This window comes from Fundulus heteroclitus, chromosome 18, assembly GCF_011125445.2.
Source record: "Fundulus heteroclitus isolate FHET01 chromosome 18, MU-UCD_Fhet_4.1, whole genome shotgun sequence".
NCBI classification, from domain to species: Eukaryota; Metazoa; Chordata; class Actinopteri; order Cyprinodontiformes; family Fundulidae; genus Fundulus; species Fundulus heteroclitus.
The window spans coordinates 330,394-346,932 of record NC_046378.1 but is presented as its reverse complement, the minus strand read 5'-3'; the positions used below and the strand labels follow the sequence as shown (position 1 = coordinate 346,932).

Sequence of the window (16,539 nt, the reverse complement as noted above, 5' to 3'; positions counted from 1 at the left end):
CAAGAGATACACCAATAATCGCCGCCTCTCCAAAGGGGAAGATCGGGGCAAAAATCGGTTCTCACCTGGAATCATTTTTATTCTCAGAGGGAGTTCACCTTGTTTGTTTTGGTGTTTACATCCCACCACAAGCTGGCACATAAGAGGGTGAAAAAACACTCCCTGAGCTGGTAACAGACATAAGGAAAAAACACCCTGACTAGCTGGAGATAGGCACCAGCACCCCTTGCAACCCCAATAGGGATAAGCGCGTTGGAAAATGGATGGATGGATGGATTGATTGATTGATTGATTGATTGATTGATTGATTGATTGATTGATTGATTGATTGATTGATTCTGCACTGTCACCGGGGCTGCTACGGTTGTTCTCCTATGTTGAAACGTTTTGTCTCTTCTCCAAGAAACTTCTTCCGTCTGGGGAGTTCAAGGTAAACTCGGTCTTATAAGTCTTTTGCTTATTGGATCAACAAGTTTCACTGTGACAATCAAAACTGGTGCCCACATGCAAAAGAGGACCATCAGGCTACCAGTCCAACATTAATGCTTTGATGGTCACTAATTGTTCCCAGGGGCATGAGTCAGCATTGCCTCACGGCACTTAACTACATACACAACATTGTTCTGTTTGCGCCGGGGGACCGGATCTTTGGGGTGAACCAATCTTTGCCCTAGTGTGTTTTGGGGTTTGAAAGACACTGGGACGTCATGTTTGGAAAATAAATGTGTCAGTTTCTATAAACATCCACAACATAAGGGATGACAACAGGTCTGGGATCCTCCTTCAAGTCTTGTTTGCGTTTTTTATCTGCTTTGAGGAATGCCCAGTTGGGATAAGCACATTGCTCTATGACCGGTCTTGCGTGTAATCTTTCCTTCTCCCTGGCTACTAACTTTACATGGTCTGCTCTGTGATACAGAGTACCACTGACTACCCCCACTGACTACCCCCCCCCCCCCCCCCCATATGTGAAGTAAGTTGACTGCAGGCACAGTTTCAGGAGCTGGGACAGTCGCTCTATGGAAAGGGTGGTTCTACATCAAAGGAGACTATAGTTTCATCCATCTCCAACATGACGTCCTTCACCTTGGTGATATCCATGGTATTCTGTATGTGGTTTTCTGAGCTGCCAAATACAGGACAGAGTACAGACGGCAGATATTTAGAAACATTGTAAGTGACAGAGTTAATCATGCAAACAATGGGTCTTACCATTACATCTTGTTTGTGACTTTTGGGTAAACCATTTAGACTAGGAGTGGCCTCACCTGAGGTACAGAATATGGTCAAAAGTCGTGTCCTGCTCCAAAGTTTTTAGCCATTGTTAAAGGAAAAAAAAATAACTATGCAACTTCAGTTAAATAAAGGAGATTTATGATAATTGCTCAGCCAGCACTTTATTCTCACCTATCTGCAGAGGTGAGAACACAGCATGACAAACTTTATTCCTTTAATCTGATCGCTCAACTATGTTCTAACTAGACAGAGTTTTGGCTATCTGCTCTTCCACGGCTTGAGAAGGGTTTAACACACAGCAGTTGTAAAAACAAATAGACAAACTGTAATGCCTAGACAGAATCTGGAGCCCCAATAATTTAACAACACAACGAATAATCATTTAAAAGAGTTTATTATAAATAAACTGTATGTATAATAAACATGCAGTATGAGGGATTGCTGCAAAGGCATGGACAATGCAGACGACTCTCCCTGTGGCTCTACACTTCTTCAAGAGGAGTGAATGCTGCTTGTCAAGACTTGATGCAATCTACTGGATTTCCTTAGATAGATAATGTTTTTGACCAATCTGTATAATCTGACCCAATCTGTATAATCTGATTGAATTTAGATTTGAAAGTGCCTTGAGATGACATGTATCATGATTTGGCACTATATAAATAAGATTTAATTGAAAAAATAATTTAACTGGTGTTGATGGAACAGGAAGTCATGCTGGGATCACTGTGGGGAGAAGAACAGGGTTAGTGACCGAGAACAATTCAGTGAAGGTGATGGTGCACTAAATGAAAGCCACTAACCTTCTCAGATGCTGAGAAGTTGAACTGGCTCTGGAGATTGATCCCAGCAGCTCTATCTCGATAATTCGGATCACTGACTGACTTATCTAAATCTCGATTATACTAGACAGGGGAACTGCTAGCAAGGAAGTTGTGATCAATTCATGGGTCATACACAGGGAGACAGTCCACAGGCCAGAGGTTTCCAGGAGGACTAGGCAAGAGTGCAAGCCGAGATCCAAGTGAGAGAATGGGTAAGAGGAGGCACACACACCAAGCAGAGGTTTCCGAGTGAGGCAGGGATAGGAGACAGGTCCGAGGTCCAGGCTTGGGTCATTGCGTTTCACCTGTTGACTGCTATGATGAAACACCCACTTAATGACCCAGAACAGGGGATCAGGGGAACAGAAAATATGCAAGTGAACTGTGGAAATTTAGGTATCAGTATCAGTAGTATCAACATGCGCTATACATGTGTAATAAGTAGAAAAAGTACAAAGATTTTAGTCTTGTACAAATATGAAACCAAAATAAATACTCTATCCACCTTTGCTTCAAATTTTTTTTGTACCCATCTGCAGTTCTCAGTGGATCAGCTGGGGTATACAGTCTAAACAGATAGCTAGTCTTTCACAGGGCAACACAGAGACACACAGGACACATAAACACACACTAAAGTGGTCACGATACTAAAATTTTGAACTCGATGCTACAATTTTGAACTCGATATCGATACCCAGGAAATATTTGATTTTCGATACCATGGGGATAAAAAAATGACAAAGGCATAAAATATATTTTATTAACATGAAAAACTCATCTTTTTCAATCTCAGCAGAATCACAAATGCTAGTTAAATAAGTGTGCAAATAAATGTTAAATAAATAACCCAAATATAACACATGCCTATAGGACTCTGGCCATAGCTAATTACACAACATTAATCAGTAATGTATTTATTGTATTAAATTAAATTATGAACAGAACTTTAATTTATTAACCTGTCGGAATTCATCATGAAGGCCAGGGTGTCGGCCCTTAAGATGCTTAACCAAGTTTGTTGTGCTGCTTGACTGTTTTTAAGGACTGTTTGCTCAGAGGCTTGTCACGATCTCTGGGATTCCCTCCTTGGTTTGCCTCGTATGCACAATATTTAGTGTTGATACCATGCCACATTAGTATTGTATGCGGATACAGCATTTGAATGTTAACTTTCAGAGTATCAATATTTTTGATAACGCTAACACACACGCACACATGCCCATCCTTGTTTAATATACGTAGTGAGGACCGTGCCTTGAGTTCCATAGTCCATTAATCTTCAACCCATTATATGGCCTAACCCTAGCCCTACCCCTAGCCCTACCCATACCCGGATTTTACCTAACCCTAACCTAATCCTAATTGACACCTTAGTCCTAAACCTACCCTAGCCCAGAAAAGAAAGTGAAGACCTTTATTTGGTCCTGACTTTACTTGTTAAATGAGCAATGAAAAGTTCCCGCTCAGTCTCAAGTACAAGAGCACACACACACACACACACACACACACACACACACACACACACACACACACACACACATCCACACTCTATGTACTTCCTGAGGACCTTGCATTGACTTCCATTCATTTTCAACCCACCCGACCTTGTACCCACCTAACCCTGACCTAAACTCATATCACACAATCCTCTAAACTTAGCCCCCACCCCCCCCAAAAAGTGAAGACTAGGAAAATGTCCACACTTTGCTGGTAAAATATTATTATATTATTATAAAAAGGGTTCTCAGCAGCAAGTACAAACACACACACACACACACACACTCAAACACACAATGGGCGGAACATGTAAACTCCATCAGAAAGGCCCTGGCTTTCAATGTTGTCTTACATTCTTGCTGTGAGCTGTTAATTCAGACACTATGGTTGTGTTTTCGTAAATCTAAACACCGTACCTGCATGGTGGTGGAGGGGTGTTGATTTACAAACATAGGACCTGAGTTTGTAGTCAGATTAGTAGTCATCTGTTTGATAGCTAAAGTCTGTGGTTGTGGAAGCCAGTGAATCATGGGATATACTTCTTTTTTCCAATAGCTTTCAGTAAAGTCCTGGAAAATTCCTCCTCTCTTGCTGGAAGGATTCCACTGCAAAATTCACTCCACTTCCTTAGTAATTTGGTCAGTTTCTAAGCTGCCTCTATCAAAGTTGTCTACTGTCCTGTAGAAATCTCCTGGGCAAAGCTAGTTGGCTTGTTTGTTATTCTTAGCTATTTCATTCTCAATTTTGTTGGATAATGAGAAAGGTCTTGGAGCATGACTCAGCACTGTTGGGATTGCACAGTTGTGGCCAAGTATTACTTCCGTTTTAAAATGTTTTTATGTTTTGTAGTAATTTCTCTTCCTTCTTTAAGTTGTTTCATTTCTCACCAGCTACATGCTTGGCAAGTCTTGCATGGGAAATGTGCACCAAATCATTTTTTTAATTGTGTTATTGGAGCTTTTTCTTTTCTTTTGGTATAGAAAGAGTGTATTTTGTAGATTTGTGACGATAATGTCATCCCTCCGTCTCTTCAGTTTGTTTTTGATTTGTCTCTTGAATCCTCTGACCTCCTTGCTTGTCTCTCCTTTGTTTGTGCAGTCGTCTGCTGCGATGCTGTTCACTGTAATTCTTCACTAACCCCGGCATTCCCCCCCCTCCCACCCCTGCCACCTCCTCCATCTCCTCTAATTCCGGTCCTGTGGGGTTCCGCAGTAGTAGAGATGTGGAGTCCTTGTGTGAGCAGGGTTGCAGTCCTGAGCCCAGCTGTAGATCACGTCTAGCTCTAAAGTAGAGGAGGGAGGCCAGATGTTAGTCTCTCTCCAACATTTTTTATGTTTGCCTTCTTTTGTTGTTTTTTGGGGGAGGGGGAGTTATTGAACAACCAAAGCACATCTTCATATTTATGACAGGTCATCAGCTCCAACCTGAAGAATTAAGGTGAAGAGCATTAATTTGATGTTGAAGTCTTCCTGATTTTTCTTTTGCCTTCCTCTTTGTGTGTCTTTTATTAGTGCCATTTGTTTTGGTTGCTCCTGAGATTATTTCCTTTGGTGTGCCTTGTCTTTTTTTCTGGCTTAATGCATCCTGCATGGTCCGACTGTGAGCCTCGTCCCTGCCCTTTCTCCCCACTGTCAGCTCCCTCACTACTTCCTCCTCTCCTGTTCCCTCGGAGCTCTGCTGTCTCCTCTCCTTCCTCTCTGAGTGAGCTGCTGTGAACCAGCATGGAATCCCTGCATCCCCCTCTGCCTGTCTCTCCCACAGCATTGTTTCTGCTTCCCACCCTTCCACTTTTGGTTTCCTCTCTCCACCACTTAAATCCATCTGCTCATCTCTTCCTGTCATAATTATCCAAAATACATTGAAAGATGTATTTGTGGTTGAGCTGAGGGACCTAGGTCATAATATGCAAGGCATGAAACCAGAGCCTGAGTGAAGCGGATGCAGGAAAACACAGGCAAACATTTTGCCTCAGAGCACTGAGATGCCTCTCTGTCTTCTCCCTTTCGCCCTCTCCGGTGTAGACCATGGAGAGATGATGGAGATGCAAGGTTTCAGAGGCAGCCCGTCGTCGTGGCAACAGACCGAAGTAACCACTCAGGAGTTACTGTGCCAGTCCTGCTCCACATCCGGTAGCAACGCATCATTCGTCTACCCGGCCGGGTGTACCTGCCTGCATCAGTCGTCGGATATTCACACGTATGCACTGAATCCTGTCTGTCTATGCTGTCAATGTGCTGCAGTGAGTCAGGACTTTAAAAAATGCACTATGATGCCCAAAGAATTGGGTCCCACCTCCAGTTGAATTCAGGTCTTCTAACCACTTTCAATGCCACAAGTACACTTGTTCACAGGTGTATTTTTATATACTCTAAAATTAATCCAAATCAAATGATTCTAAAACGATCAGAAACAGTCTAGGAAAGAGCAGATGATGACGTCTTTGATTTGTCAGCTCCGGGTAGGTTCATTCACAACAACGTTAAATGGAGCCACACATATGGATGTACTTCAAAAACACCCAACACCTTGTTTTTTTGTGTCTCACATCATGGACAAATCAACAGAAGCAGGCCAACATATCAGGTGGAGAATATGGAGCATGTATAACTGTTTTACGCTTGGGCACCATTTGTAGATGTCTGAAGATTTAGACTTTCGGTTTAATAGCTGGTAGTGCTTGCCAATGGCTAAATAAAAAAGGGAAAATGTTTATATTGTGGGGAACAGGCATATTTTCCTATGTGTAGGCCAACTAAACATAAACTATCAAGTAATTCTCCATATTGACATGCGTGGCAGACTCTGCTGTCACATTTCTGATATGGTATGCTCCTAGTCCAACGCTTAAATCTCAAAAAATGTTATGAAAACTTTTTTTTAATAATTATTTTAACCTTGTGTTTCTACAGATATTCCTGCATGTGTTCCCATGGTTACTCACAGTTTGTTTCCCAGAATGGCTGATGGGTACTATTTATGAAGCTACAGCGAATAGCGTTTTGCCGCTTTTCAACTATGATAAAAACACTTGATTTAGAAAAGTGGTTCTCAACCCTAGGGCTCAGGACCCGCTGTTTTGCATGTTCCAGGTGTTTTATAGCTTTATTAGATGATTGGGTCGGCAGCAGGCTGCTGCAGGATGGGGATCAGGCTCAGCAGAATAACTGTTTGATACAGATGTGTTGGAGCTATCAATCCCCCTCCAGTGGCAATTCCTCCAGAGGTTTTCTGGGGAAATCAAACTCTGATATTTTTACAGAATGTCATCCAAATGTCGTGAACAAGTATAAAACTGCAGAATTTGCTCTGCTGGGGAACACAGAGAAACAATGGATTTAAATTCTTTGGCCAGAGGAGCTTCAGATTTGGCTTGTTCAACAGAGATGAGATCAGCTTCACGTCTGTAATTCTGAGGTGCAGCCTAAAATAATTTTGTGGGACAGAATTTACATTGACAGGCGATACTTTATGACCATTCTGCATGTGTGTTTGAGGAATAAAGAGCGCTTGTTCCACAGTTAGGGTGAAAATGATCTGCTTTCTGTTCACCAGCATTCCACTGAAGATGCTCTGTCAGAACATGAAGCGGCAGATCGTCTCCAGAGCCTTCTATGGATGTAAGTTCTTCATCTTGTTGCCACAGCACTCTGGCATATGCTCTATTCACTATGATTGCTTTCACTTTGGGTGGTCATTGTAACGCAACTTTATTCTAATTTCACACCCCATATAATGTAGGCCAGCATGCTGTCCTCATCTGTACTGAAAATGGATATCTCAGCAAAACTATAGTAATGTTGCTCACTTTGTATTAAATGTTATTTTTTCCTTTTCCTTCCAGAGCAAATAATGCAAGACTTATTTTAATTCAGTCTTTTGCTCTATGTGTAATACAATCATCGTTTGCAGTTGTCTATATGAAACAAAATAGGCGGTTATCTTTTACAAAAGAAATTACATGCTGTTTGTTTGTTTGTTTGCATTGGCATAATCTTCCACCTGTTCTGTGTTGAGATTTGTAAAGGCATCTCTGCATAACTGACTTCCAGGCAGAAGCACAGTTGATTTTAAAAGGCAATTAAGTCAATCTTAAAGTGGAGTAGTTGCAATTTGACAAAGTAATTATTTTGCAAATCGTAATGAACTATGCATCTGAGTGAGGTGAATGTTTTAAACACAGAACAAACTCCTCCAGTCGATATAAAGCTGGTAACCCGAGTTCAAACCAGTTTATATTTAGGCAAGGCGAGGCACATTGATTTGTATAGCAAATTTCAGTACAAGGACAACACAAAGTGCTTTACATGATTAAAACAGGGGGAAAAAACAGAATACAAGCAAGTAAAAAAGTAGTTGGATTAAAATGTACGAAACGTGACAAAATAAAACATAGGGAAATGGAAACTAAAAGCAAATATAAAAAGCAGTTGGATTAGAAACTTAAACTAATGATGTTTCAGTTAACAGTTTAACTAAAACAGCCGAAGGCAATTCTGAACAAATGGGGGTTTTAATCTTAATTTAAAAGAACTCAGGCTGTCAGTACTTTTATAGTTTTCTGGATGTTTGTTTTTCCAGATAGGTAGAGCATAAGAACTAAATTCTGCTCCTCCATGTTTGGTTCTCATTCTGGGAATGCAGAGTAGGCTTGAATCAGAAGACCTTAGTGGTCTGGAGGGTTGATACACTGATAACAAGTCTGTGATGTATTTAGGTGCTAAACCAGTCAGGGATTTATAGACTAACAGAGATATTTTAATATGACAGTTATATTAAAAGAATATTACCAGAAGAAAGCTTCAATAGTTATCCAGATTGGACGTGATGTGATCAGATAAAAAAAACTCTAGACACAGCCTGAGCCGAGCATTTTAATGCAGGGGAAAGACTGCTCTCTCTCTTCAAGCAGAGATTTATTTTAGTGCAACGAGGGTTCAGTGAAAAAAGAATTATATTACCATCCCGCTTTGTTGACCAGGCAGGATCAGCGGCAGCTTTGCACATGTGTGATTCATTTTAAATGTGGTCGCGCAGGGGAACCGGTCTCCTTTGGCAGGTGTGCTGCAGGCAGCAGCAGGACTTACTGCTTGCTAAAAATAGTAACTGCAGACAGATAGATGCTTTTTCATGTTGTTGCCGAAATCTCCAAAAACACAGAGAAAAGTCGCTAAATTTGTCACTAGTTGCTTTTCTGGAAAAAAACCCCCCCAAAAAAACAAGTCACTAGAGGGGTCTGAAAACTTGCTAAATCTAGCGACCTAGATTTAGCAAGTTTTAGCAGCCAGATCCTACTGGGCCATTTGTCCTTTAATCCTGGAAATATTCATCAGGTGATAAAAGGCCGACTTAGTAACTCTCTTTATGTGCCTTGGAAGGGTCAGGTCTGAGTCCATGACAACACTGAGATTTTGGCTCTGATCTGTAGTTTCTAAATGTAGTAATTGAAACTGTGTGCCAACTCTTGATCTATCCTCCTTTGGACCAAAAGTAATTACTTCAGTTTTGTTTTTTAATTCAGCTGAAGAAAATTCTGGCACATCCATGTATTGATTTGTTCTAGCTAATGCTGTAATAGGTTTATGGTCACCTGGTGACATTGTAATGTATAGCTGTGTGTCGTCCGCATAGTTATGAAACCTGATTTTGATTTTTGTTATAATCTGGGCTAAGGGGAGCATGTAGATATTGAATAGGAGGGTCTCCAAGATGAAACCTTGTGGGACCCCACATGTAATTCTTGTGGTCTCTGATTTAAACTACCTACTGACTGACACATAAAAGTCCCTGTTCTTCAAGTAAGATTTAAACCAGTTAATTACTGTGCCAGAAAGACCAGCCCTGTTTTCCAGACGTTGTAATAAAATTGAATGATAAAAAGTGTCAAATGCTGCACTGAGGTCCAATAATACCAGCAGTGTGGTTCTTCCACAGTCAGTATTTATACGTATGTCATTAAACACCTTGATCAGGGCTGTCTCAGTACTGTGGTGAGCACGAAAACCTGACTGGAAAACTTTAAAGCAGCTGGTCAAGGTTAAAAAGGTTTTTAACTTTTTAACACAGCTTTTTCAATAATCTTACTGATGAAGGGGAAGTTTAAGATGACCCTGTAGTTCTTCAGTCCTCTCCATCAACAATGTCTTAGTCACGTTATTCTCCTTTCAAAGTTAGAGATACCGTGCTGAACAACTTTGGTTGACTCTGTAGGCCGTGTTTACTTCCTGGTTCCTCAGCCAATCTTATGAGATTTCCCAGGGGTCCCAAAACAGAATACAGCATTTGGTATTTTATCTTAGCAAAAGGGCAGCAGCCTGCAAACAGGGAAGCCAGTAAGAGAAGAGGACCAGAAATACAACATCATAGACCTATCCTGTGTTAGTAAAAATTCAGATTCATTAAAATATTGCATGTTTAACTAAACGGGTAAGAATTTAAAAAAAACATAAAAATCACATTATTTTTGTATTTTGAATCAAAAAAATATGTGGTCCATTAGTACTGTAAAGTAGGCAACTTTGGCTACCATGGCCAAAATTTGGACAGCTCTGGTTTAAAGGCTTTTTTTCACGCACAATTTTCTACTGTTAAGTAATTATCCTGAATTTTCTGCACCCTGATCTCAGCTGGATACACTTGTGCTTATGTCTCCCTTGTCCATCAGGGCTTGCATACTGTCGACACCTGTCCACGGTGCGGACCCACCTGTCAGCTCTGGTCAACCACAACATCGTACCCCCAGACAGACCATGTGAAGCATCTGGAGGACTCAGCAAAGAGGTGTGGAGCAAGTACCAGAAAGACTGCAAGGTGGGTTGCAGACAGTAAACCTGCAAACTACTGCAGGAACTACAGCATCATTGCTGGAATGTAAATCTGTCTCCTAGGCACTGCACTCCAACACCTCTGCACCTCTCACAGTCACATACCGGTGGATTTAAAACCCCGGTACTGCTGCCAAGTTAACTTTAGGTCAATAAGAATGAGCTGAGCTGTGCAGTTCATATTCATGGTAATGAAAGAGGGAGGGCTTTTCTCACAAACAACAGAACATCATATACCAACTGTACTCTGAATTAACTTATGTTTTCGTTTTTCTTTCTTCAGCTTTTGTGTTGTTGTTTTTTTCAGATTTAGGAGACAGATTGATAATCAAAAGCTTGTTTGAGAAGGTGATACAGGTTTTGTGATTAAAAACTATATTTTTAGAACTGTTACAGAAATGTACAGCAGCAGATTTGCCGCATCTTGTTGCAACAGAAATGAAACACTACAAATGGTGCGATCCAGATTGGTCAAAATTTGGAAAACTCTGGAAAAATGACATTAGTATTTAAAAATTAACGCAGAATTTGGCTACCTTTAATTGTTACTTATATATCCCCACTTTAAAACTAAAGTAATTTCAAGTCACATGAAGTCTGATCTATATTCCAAATTCATACATTTTACCTCACTTAACTCCAGCACCATTTAACCCTGTACTGTCAGAGATAAACACATTTAAATTCAGTCCACCTCAATCTACCATGAAAACAGCCATTGTTTTCATGGTAGATTGTAGAAAGTTCATTAGACCAAACAAAGACCATCAGATAAAGCTGCTGTTACACTGTTTCTCATATGATGGCTTATCTAAAAAGGTATTTAAGGAGGACTGGACAAGAAAAAAAAGCATTTTGAAAATCAGAGTCTGTCACCATCTGTATGCTGCTTGTGTTTTAAGATGAGGGGTGGAAGTTTATAGTTTGCTACAGCATCAAGCCATAGTAGGTTACTTTTACTTCAGCCCTGTCCTAATACTCACACCAAACCCTACGCACTTCTATGAAGTGTGCACTTGGTGGAAGTGTAAATAAGGGTTTGAGTGCGCAGGTTACAAGCATCCAAAACAGGAGGAATTGGGACACAATAGGCTATGTCATCAACTTGCGCCTTTGTATCACTACTGCGACACCAAAAATGACATGACCGTCACTGTTTTCCAGTCTTTACAGCTAAAAATTGTTAAAATTGCAACAAGCAATCGTTTTGAGGGAAATAAATTGCAAGAACCAAAATTTGATAGGATTAGACATAGCAGAGTGGGTATTGCCACAAATGAAAAAAATGACGGACAGCTGCTACTGTCTGAGGAAATTTCATTTTTAAAAGTAAAAATAACTACCATGTTTGTTTTAAGAAACAAAAATTGGTGATTAGTAATTTATTTAAGGTGGCTGTATGATTTTAGGCCTTCTTAGATCAAATATTTTCACTTTGTAGCTCAAAACGTCATGTGCAGCAATGAATTGTGGGTTATACACTTCAGTGAAGTCCACATTGATGCAGACTTGACTGAAGTGGGAATCGAGGGCGCAAAGTGGGCGGGGCTAAATACCACTCTGGAGAATCGGGGTGCACTCACACCCTCAGCAGGGGCACAATGGATGAAGTGTAAGTGTTGGGACAGGGGCTTCAACATCAGAGTCTTGGGCTGCTTCTCAATTCACAAGAACGCGAGTACTGACTCACGTTCTCGTCAAGTCCGTTCTTGGCAAGAACACAGAGAGTACTGACTTGGGGAGAACAGGAGCACGCAGAACGTATCTCTATGTATTGGAACAGAAGCGTACTCGTGTACTCGTGTCATCACCACACGCACAGCTCATCTGGACCTGCATTTCACCTCCTGTTATTAGTAGTCTTTAGATGATAATAAATTATTACATATATCGATCATGAAATGAAATAATTGTATGAATAATGTATTCATTGTTGAATGTGAGAGGTAATATTTTGTGTTAAATAAATTATAATTGAAGTTCTTTAGCCTTTTTAACATAAAAACTATTTATACACTACACCATATTTACAAGTCTGCTCTGATGCATACTTGATAAATAGGAAAAAAAAAAAAACATCTGGGGATTTGGTCCGTTCTCGGTCTGCTGTTCTCGGCAATTGGAACAGTAATGGGGCTGAAGCTGATGACGTGTCATGAGAACACACATAGTGAGTTACCTGACTAACTAGGGGTGAAAGTTCAATGGTCCATGCTCACTCTTTGAGTGGTCAAAAAATGTTAGGTGGTTTAATCAGAAAATAAAAGCATTTCTGTTGCTTTGTTTTCTCTTTAAGTCTTCAGCATCTTGAGGGGAGTGAATGTCATAGCTTAGCATGATATTAATGTTATTTTGATTTTCTGATGAAATATTTGAGTGGCACGTGTATAATTGTCATGGCTGCATATGCCATGACCCTGCAAGGATAAGCAGGTATAGGAAATGGATGGATGGACACTGCAGCTTGAAAAACTTAAAATTGTCTGTTGTGTCCCAACAACCGGCACACCTGTGACCACTGTTGTTTGTTTTTTACAATAAAAATGAAGCTATATCGGAGCCTGATCTTTAGTTAGATACTCTGATGGAGGATTCTTCTGCATTTCACAGAGCAGCTAGAGATGTGGGGGAGGAAAGGTCGCCCTCTAATGAGGGTTTAAAATAATTTTAAAGGCACGAAGTAAAGCCAAAGATAAAGCTGACAAGCATCTCGAAGCTGAACTTGAACAGCAGTATCTGTGTGTGTTCCCTTCACACCACTGAGTTAAGCAGTGGGCGCTGTGAAAACACTTATTCATATTCTGGGCCCGTGTTATTTTTCCCTTTTTGCTGTTTTGGAATCAGACACATGCTAGCCAATGGGTTACACAACAATCTAACCTTCTCTAACTTCCTAATTAGCTTCATTTTAGTTAAACATGTTTCTTCTTATTCCGTCCTAACCTCACATACACTGCTTTTTTCGATGCAGTCATGTTAATCGTGAGCGGGGGATCACGCGCCGCTCTTGCCATCTCCACCTTCTCCACTCGCTCCTCCGCTTTAATGAAAATTTAATGAGATTCAGTGAACTGGAGTCTCATTACAGAGTGCAGTGTGATACCATCACAGCTATTAAGGCAGCAACTGTAATCATTCATCAGCTCCAACAAAGTCATCATTACTAATTTACACCCTATTCATATCTGCATCCTTTATCTTCAGCACTCATCTGCGTCTTCTTCAGCACGCTTCGCAGTCGCTCTTCTTCTTCTTCTTCTTCTTCTTCAATTATTGATGCGCTGCCTCTTCCGCGTAGGCTTCTTCTTTCCCCTCATCTTTCTTCTCTTGTTCATGTATGTCTCCGTTATCCTTTCCGTGTGTGCATGTAGAACTACAAGGAGCTGGAGCTGCTCAGGCTGGTTTATTATGGAGGAGTGCAGCATGAGATCAGGAAGGAGGTGTGGCCCTTCCTGCTGGGACACTACAGGTTTGGGATGAGCAAAAAGGACATGAGCCAGGTATGGCTCAAAAACACGCGCTCTGAGTTCCAGCCCTATTTTGGAAACCACCATCTGATCTCTGTTTTTTTTTTTTTTTATTTCCTCATGGAGATTGATGTGAAGATCAACGAGCGCTACCAGCAGGTGATGCGGGAGTGGAAGGCCTGTGAGGTCATCGTCAAGCAGAGGGAGAAGGAGATGCAGTCGGCCATCTTTGCCAAGCTGTCCTCGGGCAGCAGCATAGACAGCCACGTCCTGAGGCTTGCTCACAGAGACTCCACGCTCAGCAATGAGGTGAAAGGCCCTTTCAGTCTGATTAACTGTTTATTCTGGTGGTTCAGTGTTCGTCTTCATAGGAATCATTTCAGTCAGACCCTGGGTGTCAACAAACCTTACATTATTAAATGGACTGGAGGTTTTTGACACATCATCAAACAAATGTTAATATTAGACAAATAACCTCAGAAAATACATAATCAGTTTTCAAATGATGATTTTTAAAGTGTAACACCCCCTGATGTAAAGGGATAACCCAGAACCCAAACACATTTTGGGGTCAGGTGCTTACAGATAGACCTCTATACAGATAACCCCTATAGTTAGCTTTGGCTGTCACTAAATACATCTTGTATTAAATAATACTGCATATTTTTCAGTGATGTTATCAAAGGCGTTGGTTGTTTGTACTTTTTTTGTTTGTTCTGTTGTTCTATCTCTCTTTTTGCAGATGCAAAAGCAGATTCTGAGGATCTCTCTTTTTCTCCTGGTCTATTTTTGTCAGCTTCTCTGCTTTTTAACGTTTTGCCTCATCTTTCTCCCTTCCCTTTTTACCTTTCAGTTTCTGTGTCCATTGAATTTGAAATAATCCCAAAATAATATCTAATAAAGTTTTTTTGTATGAGTATCAAGCAGAGCACTATGGTGAAAGCAGTAATGCTCCACTTGTGAAAGTAAATCTGTTCTCTCCTTGGCATTAAGACAGTAATTCTGAGTGCTACACTGCCAGACAGGACATGTTAGAAAAAGTGGCATTTTGAAACATGGAGGGCCAAGGATGACATCTAGTGGTTTTGCCACGATCTGTCTTTTGAGGTAGAGGATTTTTACCTCCCCCTCATCACCAGAGGTTGAGGGAGGCTTTGTGGAGCCCAGCGAGGCTAAGCCTTCAGTTTGAGCCGCTGGCTCAAGTGACTGACTTATGCCTGAAGCTGCTGCTGCCCAGACAGTGGAGGATGGAACGGATCCAGTTTCTGAGTGGTAAAGAGATATTGCTGACACGGGCTAATGCTAAAGCAGTAACAAACGCATAACACCATCGATCAATGCCCCCATAGCTTGCTTTTTGCCCAAACGCAGGGCTATAATGAGGAAAGGATGCACGTTTGAACCAGTAGGAAAATTTAACATCAATAGTCACCGTTCAACCCTAAGAGGGGAGCACAAGGATGGGTTTAAGACAAATATGGCAGAACTAAACAAGGTCACATTAAAATGTAACACAATGCACAGTAACATTAAAGTAGCCCCCTGAGGCCCAGTTTATTCGCAAAAAAAGTAGATTTTGGGGTAAGTTACACAAAAAAAACATGATCCAAATCAACCTGACCCTAGGTGAAAATGCAATAGCTTCCTAGACATAATAACTGGTTTTACCACCTAACAACTTGCATCAAGTGTGAATGCTGGAGTGCAGCAAAAATTCCTTTGTTGTAGAGGGATTTGTTTCCTCTCTTAAGTATAAGCAGCTTGTTAAAGGTCATGCCACAGCAATTCAATAAAATTTAGCCAATTCCAAAAATGTTGTTGCTTTCAGCCATTTAAAGCCTGACTTGCTGGTTAGCTCATTGTCCGGCTGTATACTATGATTGTGTGAAGATCCTGAAGTCCTGAAGATCTAAAGCAGCCTCAGGCCAAAGGTTCTCTCTCTGAAACACAGGTAGTTTTATATCTAATATAACAGGATTAAGACCTTCCAAAAAGGATGTGTTTGTTCAGTCCACAACACATATTTCCCAAAGTTTGGGGGAATATCAGGATGTTTTTTACTTAATGAGATGAACCTTTTGGTACACAGCAGTGGTTTTTGCTTTAGATCTCATGGATGCTACCTTTGCCCAGTCTCTTTCCTGTTCAGTCATGATCACTGACTGTAACCGAGGAAAGTGAGGCCTACAGAGCCTTATGGCTAGGTGGGACCTCCTGGTAGAGTCCTTGATGTGCTCATGGAGTAATTTCAGTAACCCGGCCCCTCCTGGCAACAACCAGCACCGGACCACGTTTTCTCCATTTGTGGATACCAGCTTCCACTGTGGTTTGTTGGAGTCCCAAAGCCTCAGAAAATGCTTGACAAGCCTCTCCAGACTGACTTTGTGTCTCATCTCTTCTTGAAATTCTATTGGTCAAACCATGGTGTGTTGCTTTTGAGACTTTTTTGCCTATTACTCCTATCCTTTTGGGAGTAATAAAGTGTTTTGAATTGAACTGAATTAAGAGATTTCTTGATTCTAAATATCTGGTAGGCATCAGGCCTCAGTTTAGCTGTACAGTTCAACCACTAAATATGGCTAATTACCAGGCGGTCTCCATACCGTTTACTCACGGTCTCAGTCTCAGTCTCGTACTGTTGGGTCTCAAAAAATTTGGTCACGGTCTGACTCTGTACATTTTCAAATATTAACA

At 40.9% G+C, this 16,539-nt stretch overlaps 1 protein-coding gene across 4 annotated transcripts in view; it reads left to right on the top strand.

Moving 5' to 3' along the window:
• Positions 1–16,539, top strand: part of sgsm2 (small G protein signaling modulator 2) — a 114,360-nt gene that overhangs the window by 90,520 nt on the left and 7,301 nt on the right. For all 4 annotated transcript variants that reach the window (XM_036149845.1, XM_036149847.1, XM_036149846.1 and 1 more), the window contains 5 exons: positions 5,579–5,753; positions 7,110–7,174; positions 10,219–10,364; positions 13,750–13,878; positions 13,972–14,154. In XM_036149845.1, coding sequence (XP_036005738.1) covers positions 5,579–5,753; positions 7,110–7,174; positions 10,219–10,364; positions 13,750–13,878; positions 13,972–14,154 — 698 coding nt within the window. The remainder of the gene's footprint in view (positions 1–5,578; positions 5,754–7,109; positions 7,175–10,218; positions 10,365–13,749; positions 13,879–13,971; positions 14,155–16,539) is intronic.